A 21434-nucleotide genomic window follows, 5' to 3' on the forward strand; every position below is an offset into this window, starting at 1 on the left:
CGTCATAGGCACAACGGTCCGTCGAGGGTCTTCGTTCCAAAACACTTCAACTCTTGGAATCTGGGTACTGGGATCAATTCACTGAACTTCACGACGAACCTGCAGGACGGACCGTCATAGCCACGACGGACCGTCACAAGCTTCGTAATCCCACACTTGGTTAAACTTCCCCATCTTCCTTCAGCAGCTGCACTATGCTGCCACCTACGGACCGTCACAAGCACGACAGACCGTTATAAGCTCCGTAGGTGGTCTCTTCTGTATTTCTTCGCTCAAAATCTCCGTATTCAACTTTGGACAGATTTCCTGCAAAACAAAGAGAAAATTATATAAAAATTAGCGCAAAAAGGCTTTTGGACACACTAAACTTAAGGAAAAAGTATTAATAATACCGTGAAACCACGGTATATCAACACCCTCAACTTAATTTCGTTGTTTGTCCTCAAGCGATGCACTATGACTCACTACACAATCTTTGTACAATAGTATCCATGTTTTATTCTTTGTAATCATTTGGCTATCAATCCCGATTAATCTCATCAAATCTATGCATGCTATCACTATTAGGCTTGAATTATGTGGGATCAGAACATGACACAGACTCACGATGCACTAACACCTATCCTCTTCAATTTCTCACCGAGGTGCTAACAATTCTGGTATTGCAACTAATGTCCTCATTTTTAAAACAAAATCCTCCTTTTTTCACACAATGATTTCAGTTTGAGTATACGGATTATTTTTCAACACTCACTCTCAGAACAAAGTCACACTCATTCATACCTTTTGCCATAAGCTTGCCCTTATTTTCACTGCCTTAAGTTCGCTATACAACCCTTAGGATCACGATAGGACTTTTTTAGCTAGTAACATAGGCTCGGAGTCAGATAAGGTATATTTTGGTATACTTTAGTGAATTTTTGCCCTCCTTTACATATCGGCTAACCTTCCACTGTCTCTCATTTTATCTCGCCCAGGTTCTCATATTCTTTCACCTTGCTATTTTCTCTTCTTTCTTCATTTGTGTAAGTGACTCTCTTCTTTTCTTGCTTGTATTTCTTGTGTATTTTTCTTTTTCTTTACTTTTCTTTTCATCTAATTCTTGAGTCACTTTACTTTTGTTCTTTCTCTCTCTTTGTTCTTTCAACCCCACTTTCCAGAGCATTTCTCATAGTAGGCACCCTCAACTCATGGCAAAGCTGAGGTTGAGGGCCATAACAAAGGTTGTTTATGCATTAGCCACCCTCAACTTATGCTTTTGGCATAAGCTGAGGTGCACATGTCCAAGGAGGGACCAGGGCCAACACATTGTTCCCAGAAAAGATCAGTTGGGGTGAAAAAGAAAGGTCAAATTTTAAGCTCAGATTATTTGGATCAAAGAAGGATAAATTTCATTTGGTTTCTTTTCTTTAGGCTAGAAATGGGATATATTGAATAAGGGCCTATGATTCTTTCCTAATTGTCTATTACAGCTTACTTTTAGCAGGACTAGTTCTAGCTCAGTACCAATAGTGGACTATTCAAATTTCCTCACACTCTCTTGACATCTCATCACTAATTATCAGACCCCTAGTTCGAATTTAAGACTTAGGGTAATGCAATGGTGTAACTCTGTTTCATGCTTAAAGCCACACAATTATCAGTTACTATGCATAGTCATGCATTATTTTCCAGTTTATCAGGATATTATTTTAGCCATCATGCTTCAGACTTAAACTATGTACAAAAGATATAAACATGCCGGTTCAACAGAAAAAGTAATCAGTCTTTTTGGGGAAAAGAACACAGGCAAGGAAACCCAAAAGAGGATAGTGAATTGGGCTACTCAGACTTCACCCTAACACTCACTATCCATTTACCACACCCCCAACAAAAAGGCATGCAATTGTCCTCAATGCATAAAAATCTAAATACAAAAGTGGTAGGTGAAGCAAACCTGTGGCACAAAGCACCGTCGATCAGTAAGATGGTGGGTCCGGTTCCCCGGAACCCACATCCTCTGCAATCTGGATACCCTCAGTGGTGTCCTCAGCAACAACCGCACCATCAGTAGTGCCTCCTGCTATCTCCACAATGCGGGAGCTGGACGCCCCAGCCACTAACTCAAATGCTCTCATTCGGTTCGCCTCCTCCTCAGCAAGGGAGGCTCTCCTCGCAGCCTCTATATCTCGGCTCTCCTTCTTCCGTGCTCGCGCCTCGTCCTCTGCTCGACCCCTACGCCTCTTGGCACTCTCTCGAGGGGGAGGTGGTGGAATGTCTGAAGTAGCAAAAAGGGCCGCCAACACGGTGTCCTCAGCAGGCTTGACAGAAGGGGCCTCAGACTCCGGCACCTTAGCCTCTAAGATCGTGTCGATGTCTGCACGAATACTGTCGACTGCAGCCTAAAGAGTCGACACATCCACCGGAGAGCTAGTCGGGCTAGTACTCTCAACTCAAAGGCGTCCAGGCGCTGGTTAACCTCAGCGATCTTTCGCTCTGTAAACTGCATTATCTTCCTCTCTAGACGCTCTTCGGAATCAGTAATCGACCTCTGCATCAACAACTAGATATGATGCAGAAGAGTGACCATTTGTGCCTCTAGTTTTTGGACTCTTGAAAGCGGGACCAGTGCCGGTAGAGGGGCTGTGCGAGAGGAGCTCGGGGCTGTGCTACTACTCGAGATAGACTCGACCGGGGTAGTGTCAGTGGACGCCTGTGTAGCTGTGTGGGCCTGGGCTACCGTATCAGCAAGATCATCAGCAAGTAGGGCAGCTCTGGACGGGGCCCTCTGCGTGGAGCCAACTCATTGGCCTCGTCTCTGATGAGGCCGACATCTACAGTGTCCTGCGGGGTCTTAAGCTGATCTACGTGCCATATAGGCACACCTGCGGACCTGCAAAGGACAAAGATCATGCACGGGAAAAGGGTAGGTAGTAGTGACCTTGAATGCCCTCTTGTGCATGACTGCCTGGAGAAACCATGCGAAGTCCACCTCGAATCCGGCTATCATCACCGCCATCAACACTACTCGATCCCAAGTAACGATGTTATTAGCAGCTGTGGGGGAAAGGCAGTGACGGACAAGCAGCCACAAGAACTTTGCTGTGAATGTGAGGTTGGCCTTCTTGATGGCCCCCTTCGAATCAGTCACCCAATCGGCACCCTCTCCATCTACTGACAGGTGCAGGGCCATCCACCTCTTGGTGGTCTCTCTCAGTGCTGGCTCGCGCAAGAACTGGCCATCTTTTACTATCTGCCAGCGGTAGTCAAAATCGGTAGTGATAGGGGTCCGAGTAGCATATGCACTCTCGCCTTTTAGGAATCGGCGAATGGCTGGCAGGGAAATGTCAACCTGTAAGCCCCGGACTCGAACCTGCTCCAGTGGGGCCTGTTTAGCGGGGGCAGCCTGCCTATCGATTTGTGATCAGAGAGTCGCTACGTAGGATGCGTAGAACTCTCAGACCATTTCTTCGCTATATTGTCCCAACGGACGTGCTGTCCACTCCAAGTGATGCCTGGTGAAGAGGTTGTGGATCTCTGGCATCGTCGGGAGACTCCCTGTAAGTACCCGCCGCTCCAAAGTGAGTGTTCGAGTCATTACTCCTTTATCAGTCAGGAACTTGGCATCGGAGTAGACTTGAAACTGCCCGTTGACACACCACCGGTTGGGCTGGTCAGTGGCTGGAGTGGGGACCTGAGCTGGTGAGCCGGATGTAGAGTCTGAACTGTCAGTCTCATCAGACGAGGTCGACGCTGCAGCGGTGGTGGGTGCGGGAACCTCAGCAGAGCCAGAGGCTTCATCGAACGATGATACTCCCAAGGAGCCAGACGCTCCTTCCTCATTTGTGGCTGACCCAGAGGGTGTGCCGGTCAGTGTGTGCTCCTCATCAGACTGGGAGGCAGTGACTATGCCGGATGCCACCTTTTTGGGTGTGGCTCTGGGAGCACGTGCAACACGGGAAGGTGTGGAAGTGCCTGGGACACATACTCAGGGTCCCGCTCATTATCAGAGCCGATGATCATGTGTGCAGACGGGGCGACAGACATTGATCGCCCGCGTGCGTAGATTCGGTCTTGCTTGGGTGCCATAGTAGATAGTACCTATAAAGGATCAATATTAGTACGAGTAGTGGCACATAAGACAAGTGAAACCATACGAAATAAAACATTAAAAATAGTATGTCATTGCTGTAGAAGCAGTGACACACGATGGGCCAGGTGACGGCTCGTCGTGACTATGAGGGACAGTCGTGAGGTCCTTCATGTTTTACTTAGACTATGTATATATAGAGAACCCTGGAGGAGAGTCTCTGACTAGCATGACGGTATGTGCAGGACGGATCGTCACAGGAACGACGGTTCATCGTAGATGTCCGTCGTAGGACACTTGAGAAAAAAAATGGAGACCCTTAGAAGAGGGGTCTTTGACCGTCATGACGGTCATGCAGGACGGAACGTCGTGGGTTCGACGGTCCGTCACATGTGTCTGTTGAAGGACACTTGGAAAAAAAATGAGAGACCCTTAGAAAAAGGGTCTCTGACAACCAGAACGGTTGTGCAGGACGGACCGTTGTGAAGACCACGGTTCGTCACATGTGTCCATTGAGGAAACTTGGGAAAAATATGAGACCCTTAGAAACAGGGTCTCTGTCTAGCATGACGGTTGTGCAGGACGGACCATCGCGAGTACGACGATCCATCACATGTGTCCGTTGGGACAGGGGTGCTAGGGTTTTTGCAATGGACCTTACGACGGTCCGTCATCGGGGTCTCGTTCTGAATGATAGTGACAGAACTAAGGGTACCCTAAGCATCCCCGATTAACCCACATCAACCTAGTAGTGTTTTGGACTTACATGTGACTAACCCAACTACCTAGGAAACTAGCAATGCAAAAGCACCTATGTCTAGGGTGGTAAACATGGCAATTTCGAACATTTGTAACCTAGGTTAGAGAGAATCGTCTAAAGTAACAACATACGATGAGGAACTAAGCATAATACTAACTAGTAAACAAAAAGGCAAGATAAATGAGTATAAATTTAGAGACACATACCTTAGAAATGGAGAAAAACAAATGCACAAGTACTCGGTGGCAAGGTAGACACTCACAGCAGCAGTTTCCACTAGTAGATAACACTTTAGAGATTTGGCGAATTGTGAGAGGGCAATGATCGGTGGTTGAGAGAATGTGGAAGTTGAAAAGAGAGAGGAGATGAGAGGAATAATGAAGGAATGGGGTGAAATGAAGGGTTGGAGGGGGGGGGGGGTTTAAACAGTCTGATTTTGAAAAAGGGTCCAGTCGGGTATAACTCATTAATCACGCGACGGTTCACCAACGATAGTCCGTCCCAGTTGTGACAACCCGTCGTTGGTTCCGTCGTGTGTGCCCTAGTTTCAAAATAACAGAAAAATGTACCTGGTAGGATGGATGCATATGACGGTCCGTCGCAAGCGCAACGGTCCGTCGATGTGTCCGTCAGTGACTGCTGCAAAGTAATTTTCTGCAGAATTTCCTGGTGATATGCCTGCAAATTTAAAAACTTATTAGTAGAAAAATGCTACCCTTACTAAAAAGACTATAAGTATTGAGTTTCCTCCCAACTAGCGCCTAATTTAATGTCGCGACACGACTGGGGACCCTTGATTACTCAGACTTCATCAAGATAGTATGCTTCTAGCACTTTATTCCCCGATACTTTATGCCCAAAATAGAGTTTTATTCTATCTCTATTCCTCTTAAACCGCACTCCTTCCTTGGCTTTTAACTCAAATGCTCCATGAGGGAATACTTGGGTAATCAAGTAGGGGCTAGTCCATTTAGACTTGAGCTTGCCCGGAAGACAAGGCACCCTAGAACTTTCTACAAGCACCAAATCCCCAACCATAAACTCTTGTTTTGCATTTTTCTGTTCAGTCTCCTTCTTCATCTTTTCTTTGTGGGATACGGCAAATACCGATTGGAGCTCACCACTCCGCCTCATGGTCCTACAAATGCTGAAGGTCGCTTCTTCATTATTCAACTGAAATGTCATCTGTCCCTTCTCCATATCAACTAATGCTCTACCTGTAGCAAGGAATGCCCACCCCCAAGAATAATAGGCACTTCAAAATCGACCTCACAATCAAGAATAACAAAATCAGCCGGAAAGATGAATGACTCCACTTTTACTAGCACATCATGGAGTATCCCTATAGGCCATTTCACTGTCCGATCAACCATCAGTAGCCACATCGCAGTGGGTTTTGGATCCCCCAAACCCAACTTCTTGTAGATTGAGAGGGGCATGAGATTTATGCTTGCCCCCAGATCACATAATGCTTTCACAAAATGTAATGACCCAACTGTACAAGGAATAGTGAATGCACCAAGATCTTCTTTCTTTTGTACAAGGGATCTTGTAGCAATAGCACTACAATGCTACAGTCTATCATCATCCTCAAAAGAGACCGATCTTTTCTTGGTGACCATATCTTTCATAAATTTTGCATAACCGGACATTTGTTCTAGAGTTTCTACAAAAGGGACATTAATAGAGAGCTGCTTCAACATTGTTATGAAGCGCCGGTTACCATCCTCGGTCTTTTTTACTAATATCTGAGGGAAGGGTGGTGGTGGCCTAGGCATGGGAATTACCTTGATAGGTACTTCTGCATCTTTTCCATTACTTCCCTCTGCTTCACCACTACCCTTTACCACATTATCATTATCCTTTCTCACATTTTCCTCAGTAGATGGCATAGGTGGGTTAATGGTTTGCATACCACCCCTAGTAGTGATTGTCATACAGTGCGCATCATTCTTTGGATTTTGGACAGTGTTGCTAGGAAGAGTGCCCGGTTGCCGTATGTTCACTGTCGCAGATAATTGGGCCACTTGCACTTCGATCTGTTTAATTGAAATTGCATGTGTATCAACTTTTTGCCTAATACTAGCTAAATCACACCTCAACTCTTTAATGTGTTCATCACTAATGTCGAACCTCCTCATCATTTTGTGCAACATATCCTCAACTCGCACCATACTATCTCCACCATCCCTAGGAGTAACTTCACAATTTTGAGGAGGGACATAGGGCCCATTCCTATCGTTTCTATTAGCATAGTTACCCCTGTTAAAGTTGTTGTCGCGGTTGTAGTTTCCATCTCGGACACAATGACCCTCACGGTTGTAGTTACCATAGTTCCGACCTTGGTTCCCTTGACCTTGGCGCAAATTATCCTGATTTGAGCCTTGGGCGCTTGGTCGGAAACCCCCCATCTGTTCATTTACTGCATAAGTGTCCTCCACATAATAACACTCATCATTAGGAGGTGATGGCTTAGCTAAGTAGTTGACTGCATTTATCTTTCTGCACTCTCTGTGACATGTTTTCGTACCAACCCAAGCTCAGTTCTCATCTGAGCCATTTCTTCACGAATCTCATCTGTGGCTGGGTTGTGAGTGGACTGCATTGTGAAGGTGTTTCTCCCTGTATCAGACTTCCTAGTACTCCAAGCTTTGTTATTCCGGGAGATTTTCTCTAATTTTTCAGCGATCTCAGCATAAGGGCATTCTCCATAAGATCCACCTGCTATAGTGTCCAACACCGCTTTGTTGTTATCATCCTGTCCCCGAAAGAAGTATTCCTTCAGTGACTCATCATTTATACGGTGATTTGGAACACTTCTAAAGAATGAGGTGAATCTATCCCAAGAACTACTAACTGACTCTCCTGGTAGTGCCACAAAGTTGTTCACTCTGTCTTTGTGGTTTAGTTTCTTGGAGACCGGATAGTAGCGTGCTAAGAAGACATCTCTTAATTGGTTCCAAGTGAAGATTGAGTTGTATGGGAGCTCAGTGAACCATATAGCAGCCTCTCCCGTCAGTGAGAGAGGAAACGCTCTGAGACCTATTACATCTAGATCCAAATCAGGCCTCCCCACACAACTTTTACACATTGCCCTTACCTTAACTATATGGGCATGTGGATCCTCAGAAGGTAGCCCTGAAAATAAAGCTCTAGCAGTGAGAATTTGCATCAGGCTACTAGTTACCACAAAAGTGTGGCCTGTGGGTAGAGGGGGCAAGACAAGTGGCCCATCTGAGTCTGCTATGTTATCATACTCTCTGTAGTATGCTTGAGGCCGTGGAACGGGATTTTGTCCTCTCTGTTGATGTTCACCTGGAGCATCGGGTAACATCTGACCATGAACATCAACTGGAGCTGGGATGTTCTGGTTCGGATCCTCATCGTTTATTCCCAAGTTTCAATTCATATTGCACAGTGTACGCTCTAGCTCGTGACCGTTGGGAAACAAGGGTTCTCTTCCTCTCTGTGTATTTGGCATACAAGGAGGAAAGTTCTGAAAAGAAATCAAAAACAATAAAACAAAGTAAAATCAAGAAAATATCAACTAAACTATAGTAATAGGTTCAAGTTAATCTAAAAGCTATAATCCCCGGCAGTGGCGCCAAAATTTGATAGGCACAAACTTACTTCTCAAATAAGAAGTAAAGCGGTCGTGTCAAGTAAATAACCCAACTAGTGAGGTTGGGATCGTTCCCAGGAGGAAAATAGTCTAGACTTAACTTCAACCTGTTATTACTATTGTTTGGTCAATGACTTCCTTAGAAAGTAAAAACAATAAAGGGGGGTTTCTGTTTCTAAATGAGTGAAAATAAATAACGAACTTGAAAGAGACACTTAACAGCTTTGAATGTTGGGTTTTAATCAATTAATCAAAGTAACTATGGTTTACGTGTTCCCCACAGGTTCATAACTTGATAATTCTAACTATAACAATTCTTTCCTAGTATCTCGCATGCAAAGTGATAAGTTATGTATTTCTAAATCCTTGGTCCGGCATCTAGAAAATCTCACTCTGCACCTTCCTCCGGCTACGTGTGTTGCTATCCTAACCCTTATCCTTACCTCGTATTAAGCATCGTATTCGATATTTGAATAAGTTATTACCTCGTACCAATCAATACTAGCCTATTAGATAGTATACACTAAATCTATGTTGATAATTCTTTTCCTATTATCTACACCCTTGGTCCGGCAAGTAGCATTAAGGCGAGTCTAGCATTGGTCATCCGTTAAAAAAACTTTTAAGCGAAAGAATTATTAATACATGCATGACACTAATCTAGAATTGTTATTTTTGTTAGGGTTTATCTCATTATTTGCCTATGGTTCCCACAACCCTAGTTATGGAGTTTAGTTACTCATAGCCATAAATACAATATTCAAATATATTAAATACGAATTTATGTACTTACTTCAATGAGAAAGAATAAAATCCAAAGTTTGCTTGATTAATATCCAAAAATCACTTGCAAGAATCTCAAAATCAACCACTAATACACAAAGTCTAAAAATCTGATGTCTAATCTCATAGAGTCTCACAATACGGAGTCTAACAATATGGAGTCTAATATCAAAAACGGGGTTTTTTGAACTATTTATAAAAAAATAAAAACCTAATTAAACAAGGATTCTAATTGCTAGAAATCTGCCAAAACGCGGCTGGGTCGACGGACCTCGCGACGGACCGTCGTGACCCACGACGGACCGTCATGGACTCCGTTGTCCCATACTTGTGCAATTTCTTCTGCTGCTATCTTCATTTCCCTCGACGGCAAGTATGACGGACCGTCATAGGCACAATGGTCCGTTGAGGGTCTTTTTTCCAAAACACTTCAACTCTTGGAATCTGGGTACTGGGATCACTTCTCTGAACTTCACGACGAACCTGCAGGACGGACCGTCATAGCCACGACGAACCGTCACAAGCTTCGTAATCCCACACTTGGTCAAACTTCTCCATCTTCCTTCAGCAGCTGCACTACGCTGCCACCTACAGACCGTCACAAGCACGACGGACCGTCATAAGCTCCGTAGGTGGTCTCTTCTGCATTTCTTCGCTCAAAATCTCCGCATTCAGCTTTGGACAGATTTCCTGCAAAACAAAGAGAAAATTATATAAAAATTAGAGCAAAAAGGCTTTTGGACACACTAAACTTAAGGAAAAAGTATTAATAATACCGTGAAACCACGGTATATCACCTTCCACCTTAAAACGACAGTTAGGTTTGTCCATCTTATAGGACATTTAGGTCGTCCACCTTAAAAGGACATTTAGGCTTGTCCGCCTCACATGATAGTTTTTATTCGTCCGCTTTATAAGATATTTAGGTCGTTCGTCTTAAAATGACACTCAGACTCATCCGTCTTAAAATGACGTTTAAACTCTCCTTACAACGAGACATTCCCGTATATTTTATTATTGTTATATTATCACATCTGTTGGAGTTTGACGTTATTCTTCAGAGATGGGCCAAAGACTATCAAGGCTTGTACTACGTCTCAAAACAGATACGCTTCTTATCACCTCTTGTCATTTATTTTGAACTTATATTTTATCATTGTTGGTCATACTTTATCTATTTATAAGCTAACATTTTATCTAGAATTTGCAGATATGATCGATCGCCCCTTGATTACAATTATCATGCTATCATCTATCACAACGAAGACCCGATCAATTCCTTGCTTTTCATACTCTGAACCTTGCTCAAAGGCTGATAACCTCATTCTATCATGCTCTTCTCACTTCTCTGTCATGCTCTTTTATCCACTCTATCTCTCTCTTCTTGCTTCTGATATCTCCAGGTCTTGTCACCAAAAACCTTCCCCGATTGACAGAACGTTCTGCTACTGACACTTGAATAAACAGCTTTCAAGGTCTCGTCATTTTGGTGAATCACTTGAGCCCTGATACATTTTCGGTGCCATGGAGCTAGACCAGTGAGCTATTACGCTTTCTTCAAAGGATGGCTGCTTCCAATCCCACCTCCTGGTTGTCATCGCTCGATCACTTCCTTTTCCACTAAGTGATTGCTTAAGGACCTCAGTGTACGATCTGGGCTGTTTCCCTCTCGACTTTGGATCTTAGAACCCAAAAAAGTCTGTCTGTACAAATGATGTGGACTGTAAAATTAGACTTGAGTAGTCTAGAGAAGGGTCTAAAAGGCCTAGGAAATGAAAAGGATAATGTACTTAATAAAAAGATTCAGAGACTTAGTAAATGTTAAAGGACATTTACTTCCTTCGAATATGATTTTGTAATATTTTTTGTGTCTTATGTAGACTCATCCTTTTGAAAGATGGTGTCAATAAACAATATTGGAAGTTAATTGATCTTCTTCAAGAAAATAAACCTTTAGGTTCAAAATGAATCTTTAGAAGGAAAATGACAGTTGATGGAACTGTTGAAAAATATAAAACAAGACTTTGTGTCAAAGGCTTTAGACAAAAAAAACAAGGTTTTGATTTTGTCGATATATATACTCGTTAGTAATTAGGATTACATCTATTCCGATGTAAAAATTATTAGTGTGGTATATGATCTCCAAATTCATCAAATGAATGTGAAAAGAACTTTCTTAAATGAAGAATTGGAGGAAGAAAGTTACATGGAACAATCTGAGGGTTTGGTGGTTCCTTGTGAATAAAAGAAAGTGTGTGAACTTTTTAAGTCACATTATGAAAGCACCCAAACAATGAAATAATTTGATCAAACCATGTCGGCAAATGGGTTGAAGAATGATAGAAGTGATAAATGTGTTCACATTAAAATCATAAGGTCGTTTACTTTTATATTGGTGATATGTTGATCCTCAATAGAGACACTAATGACATAAATGCTACTAAATGCATGCTATAAAGCAAGTGGAATGAAAATTATTGGAGTTGCTAACAATATTGGAAGATATAGTGATGCAAATTGAATCATCGGACGAATGAAGTGAAATTCACGAGTGGATATGTATTTACTATTGGTAGAGGAACAGTCTCTTAGAAATATTTCAAAAGAGACATGTATCACGAGCTCTACAATGATCTTTGAGCTAGGTGCTCTAGATAAGGTTGGTGAATAAGTTGAAAGACTCCGGAATTTCTTGATAGATATTCTATTTTGGCCCAAACCATTGGCATTAGTATGCATACACTTTCACAGTCAAGATGCAATAGGTAGGGCATGGAGCATGACGTATAACGGAAAGTCTCGTCATATACGACATAGACATGATATCGTCTGAAAACTACTTTCTAGTGGAATTATCAGAATTGACTATCTAAAGTCAAAGGATAATGTTTCTGATCCACATACAAAAAGGCCTAACTAGAGAGGAAGTTAAAAGATCATCTAAGGGAATGAATTTACGGCTTAGGACAAGTCATCATGGCGGTAACTCTATCTAGCAGACTGGAGATCCCAAGAGCTAGATTTAAGGAGAAAAACAAAGTTTGTAAATGACGGTTCAACATTGTCAACAAACTCAATCCATTCTCATGATGAAGACAATGCTCAGGGACAAGAATACAAGATTAGGGCTTGTTAATAAGTTAATAAAGCTTAATGGTTTTAATGATTTGCTAAGTTTGACAGAGTTGACCAAATAGTGTATCTATGTGATAACACGGTTAGGAATCACCTATGTGAGTGTAAAATGTAAGCCGCTTCAAAGAAGATGATTGTCAAAAGCTCATCTCTTTATACACTCATGAAACCAGGAGGTGTTCATGGCTAAAATGAACACAACCGTAAGAACCATAAATGGTAAAGGGTTAATTGTGTGACATGTGGTTGTCTAGGTATACACCAAAGTTCGACGGTTCAAAGATATCGCATCTATCGATTGGCCGAGTATATCCGACATATGTTCACTACAGAAATTCCAAGGGGAAGCCTACTTATCCAGATGCAATTAATTCTTGCTTCTAAAGTACACATACTTGTCCGTTTCTCTGTCTTCCAGTCATTTCCCATTCATGCGGGGGATTGTTGGGTTTTAAAAAGGTGCGAATGGAAAATGAAGAGTTGCAACTTTTATGAAAAGTTGTGACTTTAATGAAATGTTGCGACTTTTATGAAAAAGTTGTGACTTTTATGAAAAGTTGCGACTTTTATGAAAAGTTAAGAGTTTTATGGAAATTTGTGACTTCTACGAAAGGTGACGACCTTTCTGAAAGATTGTGAATTTTCCAAAGTTTTGTGACCTTTCCGGTAAGGCACAATAAGAACCTTTTTGCACTACCCTTTGTTTTCTATAAATTGAGGGAATTCCTCTCATTTTAATATAGAAATCATGGACTTCTTCTTCAACTAATAAATCTAGTATTCTAAGTGTACTTTACTGTCATTGAGTGATTCGCTGACACCGGAGTTTTTGGTATCTATACTCTAGTGATTGAGATCATTTTACCATGAGAGGTCATATATCAAATCAAACCTCGGATACTAAAGGGGAATAATTTCCTTAAGGGGACACTGTGAGTTCAATGGACTTGATCTTTTTCCTATTAAAAATTTTCCAGATTTTGGTACGTATTTTACAAATTTTAGATTTGTAAATTAATTTCAGTTGTTCTATTCTTTTGTTCTTCACTGGTTCATTAAACTTGGTAACTAGTTTGTTGGTATCAGTAAGATTCTTTAGACTGATATTAACAATAATCATTCTTTAAGAAAAATATTTCGTATATTTTTTTTAAAATCTCTTTCTGATTCTAGTTTCGCTACTAGTTTTAATTTTCTAGTTGTGAAAATGTTCTTAAATTTTATTGTCTTACAAAAATGTTCAAAGTTTTGTTCTAAATATGTTTGAAATATAAGAGGAACAACAACATATCCTTCACTCTAACAAAAAATAGAGAAGGATATGTAATGCAATTTTATCTGTAAATTCGATTTGGATAAGTGGTGGGGACTTGATTTCTATACTTCCTTTTCAAGTGAATGTTCTACATGAACCCTACATAACCGTGTTTACATTAATCCATAAAATATTTTACTCTATCTACATAATCTTGAATATCAAATAAAATTATTTATGGTTAAATATTCTTCTATTGAACAATATATTAAAAAACTTAAAAGTCAAACATTGGTGGTCCCTTATTATAATATGTACAAGAACTAGACAAACAATAGTTCACGTGCATGATAGTATAATATTTTGCACTCAATTTTTGTGACAATCGTTTAAATTTTAAAAGTCAAATGAATAGAATTTTAAGTATAACCCGATGAAAGAAATAATTGTGTATATCAGTGAAAGAAAGCAACAAAGGGAACTGAAATTTTCTCACTGTTTATTGATCAACATGAAGGCTCTCTTATAGAGCTGTACACAAACTGAAATAGCTAAAAAATAGGCTAACAAATATCATGTTAACAGACCACTAAAAGCTGTAACTTCAAGCTAAAAATCAGGATACATATTGACTCCATTTAAACTACTTTTATTTGACTAAATCAAACAAATACTGGAAAACAAATTTCTAACAATCACTCCCTTAAACTGAATGCTTTCAGTTTAATTGAAATAGTTACAAACACCAAGCAACTTCCTGAGTTTCTGGAATGTGCATAATTTCAAAGGCTTTGTCATTATATCAGCAATTTGATTCTCACTCTTACAGTAGAGAACTTCAATGACTTCATCTTTTGTGAGATCCCTTAAGAAATGAAACCTAACATCTATGTGTTTGCTCCTGCCATGAAACACGGGATTTTTGGAGAGTTTGATCGTTGATGTGTTGTCACAATAAATTGCAGTTGGTCCTCTTTGCTTGAACTGCAGCTCCTCAAGTATCCTTCTGAACCATATAGCTTGACAGGCACAAGTTGTAGCAAATACAAATTCTGCCTCAGTGGTTGATAAAGTGACAACAGATTGCTTTTTAGAAGACTAAGCAACAGCTCCAGAACCCAACATGAACACATATCCCGAAGTACTTTTTCTGTTATCTTTGTCTCGGGCATAATCACTATTTGTAAAACCCAAAAAATCATATTTGTTTCCTCTCTTGTAAAACACTCCACAATCAATTGTTCCCTGCACGTAACGGAGAATTCATTTGGCAGCTGCAAGATGAATCTCCTGAGGGCATTCCATATACCTACTAACAAGGCTGACAGAATACATTATGTCAGGTCTAGTAGTAGTCAAATACATCAGACTTCCCACGATTTGTTTGAACACTCTGTTGTCCACTTTCCTCCCTTCTTCTGGATATTTCACAAGTTGAAGACCAGCTTCAGTTGGAGTTTCAGCAAGATTACAGTTCTTCATTCCAAACCTGTCAAGGATTTCTCGAGCATACCTTCTTTGAGTAATAAAAATACCAGCAGCAGATTGCACCACTTCAATGCCAAGAAAATAGTGCATCATTCCAAGATCAGACATATCAAATTCAAGCATCATGGATTACTTCAATTTTTCAAACATAGCAGCATCATTTCCAGTATATATAAAGTCGTCTACATATAAGGACACAACAAGCATCTTTCCTCCTTCAACTTTAACAAACAGAGTATGCTCATATGGGCATTTAGAAAAACCTTCCTTCAAAAAATAGGCTTCAATGCGACTATACCAAGCTCGTGGGGCTTGTTTAAGTCTGTATAAAGCCTTTTTTAGCTGATACACTTTGAATTCATCTCCAACTTTAACATAACCAGGAGGTTGTTCAACAAATACCTGTTCTTTCAAGTCTCCGTGCAAGAAAGCCGACTTGACATCCAACTGGAAAATGGGTCACGAATTTTGTGCTGCCAATGCAATCAATAATCTGATTGTATCATGTCTTGCTACTGGAGCGAACACTTCTTCATAATCTACACCAAATTCTTGCTCGTAACCTTTTGCCACCAAGCGAGCTTTATACTTGTCCACCTCACCATTTTCTTTCAACTTGGTCTTAAAAATCCACTTCACATCGATTGTTTTCTGACCTTTCGGAAGCTCAGTCAGCTTCCATGTGTTATTTCTTTCAATAGCTGCAAGCTCTTCATCCATAGCTTTTCTCCATTTTGATTGCTTTACTGCTTCTTCACAGGTTACAGGATCACAATCTGCAAAAAGAGCAAAATGAACAACTGGTTCCTTAGATTGACCAATTCCCGTTACTTCATAATCATCCATCCATATTGGTCTTTTTATGCTTCTTGGTTCTCTTGCAACTGCCGTTGAGACTTGAGTCACTACTTGTTCATCTTGAGCAGTGATTGGTTGCTGCACTACCACAGTATTATGTTGATTTTCAGCTTCATCTTGCCCATCAAAGTCTGCTAGAATTTGTCGTTGAGAACCAGATTCACTCCATGTCCAGAAATTTTCTTCGTCGAATATTACGTCTCGATTAATGACAATTTTCTTGGTGATAGGATTATATAGTTTGTAAGCTTTAGAACAATCACTAACACCAAGGAAAATGCATTTCTCACCTTTGTCATCAAGCTTCGTTCTTGTTTGATCTGGAATGCGGGCATAACAAATGCACCCGAAAATTCTGAAATGATCAACATTAGGCTTTCGACCGTTCCAAGCTTCCTCCGGTGTCATATTTTGAACAGATAATGTAGGACTTCTATTCAAAATATGAATGCTCTAGTTAACAGCTTCAGGCCAGAAAGATTTTGGAACACTGCTTCTTGTCAAGAGACTGCGCACCATATTCATTATAGTACGATTTTTGCGCTCACAGACACCATTTTGTTGGGGCGTATAGGCTGCTGTCAGTTGCCTTTTAATGCCATCGCTTTCACAAAAATTTGCAAATTCTTGTGAATTGTATTCCCCGCCTCGATCTGTGTGAAGTACTTTGATTTGGCTTCCTGCTTCTTTCTCCACCATAATTTTAAAGCTTTTGAAAGCTTCAAAAGCATCATATTTGGCCTGCAAAAAATAGACCCATGTCTTCCGACTAAAATCATCAATGAAGGTAATTATGTATCTTTTACCTCCATTTGAAGATGGATTAATTGGGCCGCAAAGATCAGAATGCACCATCTCCAACACATTTTTGGCTCTCCATGATTTTCCCTTAGGAAATTGATTACGTTGCTGCTTGCCAACTGCACATTCCTCACATACTTGAGAAGGAGCTGCAATTGAGGGAGGCCACTGACCATATTCTTTCGTTGCAAAGTGCTTAAGCCACCAAAGCTCAAGTGGCCATAACGAAAATGCCATAACCACGATGTATCTGTTACGTTAGCCGAGAAGCAGGAAGATGTCGAACTCTGCAACTGAAGTGGAAACATACGATTTGTTGTCATGCTAACTTGAGCAATCAAACCCAGCCTTGAATCTTCAATTCGACATAATCCATTTTTAATGGATATCTCATAACCCTTTTCTTGTAGTTGACCAATACTAAGTAAAATTGGTCTTTAAATCTGGAACATAAAACACATTAGAAATTGTGGGAAAAGAGTTATCTTTGTCATGTAAAGTGACATTGCCTTTTCCCATGACAGATACAACAGAGTTATCACCGAACTTGACGGTATTGCGGAAGCTTTCATCCAATTCAGAAAATGCCTTCTTGTCTCCGCGCATGTGGTTGCTACACCCGGTGTCCAAATACCACAGATTTTCTCGAGTTTCTTCACTTGCATAACACACCATCAAGAGAGAAACTTCTTCTTCCTTCTTTGCAAAGTTAGATACTTCTGCACTCTGTCTATTTAAATTTGTTCGACATTCTGATTGGTAATGACCATACCTATGGCAGCGATAGCACTCAACATTTGTTTTGTCTATTGACTTTGGTTTCTGAGTTGTTGAGTCATGTCCTCCACGTCTCCTTCCTCTGTGTTGAAACTGATCATCATTCTGCTAATGGTACTGTTGATTACCTCGACTGTAGCTTCCTTTCCCCCTACTCCGACCTCGGCCTCTACCTCGAGCTCCACTTGTTTTAGAAGGATTATCTGTGGTTGCTTTCAGCGCGTGCTCTTCTTTGTCCTGCTGGATGATTTTCTGCTCATGAACTAACAAAGAACTTGCAATTCATCAATGGAGAGTTCATCAATATCCTTCGATTCTTCGATAGAGCAGACAACAAAATTAAATTTCGGTGTCATTGATCGAAGGATTTTCTCAACAATGGTGACATCCTGCATTTGCTCTCCATGGATTCTCATCTTGCTTGCAATTGCCATAGTTCTTGAAAAGAAATCTGCAACTGCCTTTCCTGACTTCATACGTAAAGTCTCAAATTCAGTTCGGAGTCCTTGGAGTTGTACCCTTTTTGCCTTCACATTGCCTTGATACTTCTTCTTCATGGAGTCCCAAATTTTCTTGGAGGTTTCTTTGCAAAGAATAGTCTCTAAAATGGAACGATCGATAGCTTGAAACAGATAATTTTTAGCCTTAAGATCTTTCAATTTTAAGACTTCAAATTCTGTTTTCTGAGCTTCCGTAGCTCCTGTTGCTGGTTCTGCTACTCCAGATTCAACAACATTCCAATACTCCTTGGACCTCAAGAAGTTTTCCATGAGCATGCTCCAATGGTCATAGTGACCATCAAAGCGCGGAATAGCTGGTTGTACGAAGTTGTCTGAGGAAGTCATTGAACGCTAGCTGCTGCTATTTATGTAACCTCACTCTGATACCACTGATGAAAGAAATAATTGTGTATATCAATGAAAGAAAGCAACAAAGGGAACTGAAATTTTCTCACTGTTTATTGATCAACATGAAGGCTCTCTTATAGAGCTGTACACAAACTGAAATAGCTAAAAAATAGGCTAACAAATATCATGTTAACAGACCACTAAAAGCTGTAACTTCAAGCTAAAAATCAGGATACATATTGACTCCATTTAAACTACTTTTATGTCACGACCCAAAAATGGGTGTGATGGCACTCGTCTTATCCCACCAAGACAAGTAAGCCTAAGACTCAACTATTACGATAAAAATGCGGAAAATTTACTATCAACTTACATTGTACCCCAAAACCTGGTTGTCACGTGTACAAGTCTCTAAAGTATTATAATTGAATCAAAAGAGAATATAAGTCTCATATGATATTGTTTCTAGAGTAGAACAAGATCATAATTAAGGAGAAGAAAGTCTGCTGCGATGGAAACAGCTACCTGACAAATCTCCAAGAAACCTCAGACAAGGAGAAGGGAAATATCACAAAGTCCGGGCTAGTAACCTACAAAAAAATTTGTAGTAGCAAGGGTTGAGTACCAAACCACACGGTACCCAGCAAGTAAAACGTCTAAACACAAGCTAAGAGGATAAAATACGGGTACTCCTACCACCCCCAACCAAACCTCCACAACTACAACCTGCATTAAAATCAACCCAACCTAACAACTCACAGTTTACATAGCACGTAGCTCAACAACAACACTTAGACAAATTACATATCCTCAACAACAACACTTCAACAAATTACATATCACCGCGATAACAAGCTCAATATTGATCAATCACAAGGTCTGCAGAAAGGCAATCAGAAGATCAGCAAAATACGATATCAAGTTCACTAATGGTAAGTATGTGCAATGCAATGGAATGCAATGTCAAGTATAATGATGCATGTCTGACCTAGTGATACACACCCGCTGTCTCTTAGTTCGGGACCCATGGGGGACATATCTGTCCATGCATCTGTCGCGGCGCACGACACGAACCTCGATAATAGTAACCATCGCGGCGCGCGATAAGTCCCTCAAAATATTGTATCCATCGCGGCGCGCGATACGTCCCTCGAAATGGTACATCCTCTTAAGTACCCATTATTTCTCAATGCACATAACACTTGCCATAACCAATGCCTCAGAATAATGCAGATGACAAGTTCACACATATAATGAGGAGATGACCATTTTCATAACATCGCACAGTTCACAACCACAAAAACATGAAGTTACATCAACAATGATTCAACAAGCCTTCAACCCTTTCTCAACACAACACACATAAACAATTAATCACATTGCCTTTTGTTGTCCCCATTCTTTTCATCATTAGAATTAATCAATGTGGACATGTCAACCCATCACCAATTTTGTTACTCCCAAACATATACCACAAGGAAATACACACATTTCATACACTTAACCAGAGTTTAGAAATCCACTTGCCTCAAATAGTCGAACAATGACTCTAGAACTTGAGCCTTCTCTTTTCTTTGAGCTTCCAAATCAATGCAATCTATTCAAGCAATCAATCCCAATAAGTTTTCAAAACTAACAACACCCATATTACCATAGGTCTAGCCTAGAACCAAAAACTTACACAAACCTAAAATATAATTCCTAATTTTTTATGTCAATTATCATATCCACCCTCATATTGTCAAATTTTGAGTCTAGAATTATATTCCAACTTCTCTCATATCATAATTCTAATAATATTCATATATAATAAATTAACTCTTATATTCAATTATCTACTTTAATATATAAGAACTTGAATCATAATAAAAATAAAAGATTAAATAGGAGAAACACTAAAAACCCAATATAAACATAGCTTTTTCGGTTACGGAAAAATCAAAACTTTCACCACCCAAATGGGCACAAGTTAATAAAAAAAATCATTTTCTCCATCCTATCCTTCTAGTTATTATGCTAAAATTTGATAATAATTATTTGAATGATTATTAACATATTGTATCTTACCAAATCATACTTCCCTTTGACAAATATTCTGTTGTCATTCATCAACAACAAATCAGATTATAACTTCCTCCTTCTATTGTTCCATTCCAATTTCAAATTTTTTTCGATATTTTCCTCTTTCAAAGCCAACATTTAAGTAATAATAATAATTATAATTGCACACACTAATACTCAATTACCTTAATATTAAGTTGAAATTATTACCTGATTCAACCATTGATTCATCTTCATCAATTCAAACTTGCCTCTTTTTTTTTTCTGCACTGCGTAACATATTTTTTTGTTATTTTTTTTTATTGTTGCTGCAAACAACCAGCAGAATGTTTAACCCTTTTTTTTCCAATTGGGCGTAGCCCCCTTTTTTTTGTTCTTTATTAATTTTGTTTTTCTCCTTTTAAATCCTTTTTGGGCTTAGCCCATTTATTTGTTTTATTATTTGATAAATTTTAAATAAATTTAATATATTTATAAAAAGAATTATAATACTCATTCTCACAAGTTATAAATTATATATAAAAACTATTAAAAGGATTAAATTTCGAAAAATGGGTAAAATTCATAAATCGAATTAGAGGGTCGTTACATTTTATTTGACTAAATCAAACAAATACTGGAAAACAAATTTCTAACATAACCTTTTTTAATATTATGAATTATTAATTATTATAATTTATAATATTTTTTTACCTAGCTTTTAGATAAATTAATTTTTATTTTAAAAAAATTAAATTCTTTATCTTAATGTACAATCAAAATTAAAAAGTTTAAATCTCAAAAAATAATATAAAAAATTAGTTAAATTTAAAAAAAAAATATTTATCGTAGTAATTGTCTAATAATTCTATTCTTCTTTATTTTGACTATACTAATATTTCTAAATAATACTACAAAATTTATTTACTTGTTTTGGCTATACATATTTTATATTAATAATAATATATATGATATCTAGGTAGTCGGCAAGTGAAAAA

The 21434-nt window shown here is 39.5% G+C and overlaps 1 protein-coding gene and 1 long non-coding RNA gene across 2 annotated transcripts; both read right to left on the reverse strand.

The window, feature by feature from the left end:
• Window positions 1-9249: 9249 nt before the first annotated feature.
• Window positions 9250-20833, reverse strand: LOC138348108 (uncharacterized). Its single transcript, XR_011220490.1, has 4 exons — window positions 20668-20833; window positions 19924-19993; window positions 18922-18986; window positions 9250-9924 (listed from the first exon to the last, which is right to left on the reverse strand). It is a non-coding gene; the product is annotated as an uncharacterized lncRNA (long non-coding RNA).
• Window positions 17797-18535, reverse strand: LOC112941045 (uncharacterized). Its single transcript, XM_069296716.1, has one exon. It carries the CDS (start codon window positions 18391-18393, stop codon window positions 17812-17814), a length of 582 nt encoding a protein of 193 aa, XP_069152817.1. The 5' UTR covers window positions 18394-18535; the 3' UTR covers window positions 17797-17811.
• Window positions 20834-21434: the final 601 nt, after the last annotated feature.

This window comes from Solanum lycopersicum, chromosome 1, assembly GCF_036512215.1.
Source record: "Solanum lycopersicum chromosome 1, SLM_r2.1".
Taxonomy (NCBI): domain Eukaryota; kingdom Viridiplantae; phylum Streptophyta; class Magnoliopsida; order Solanales; family Solanaceae; genus Solanum; species Solanum lycopersicum.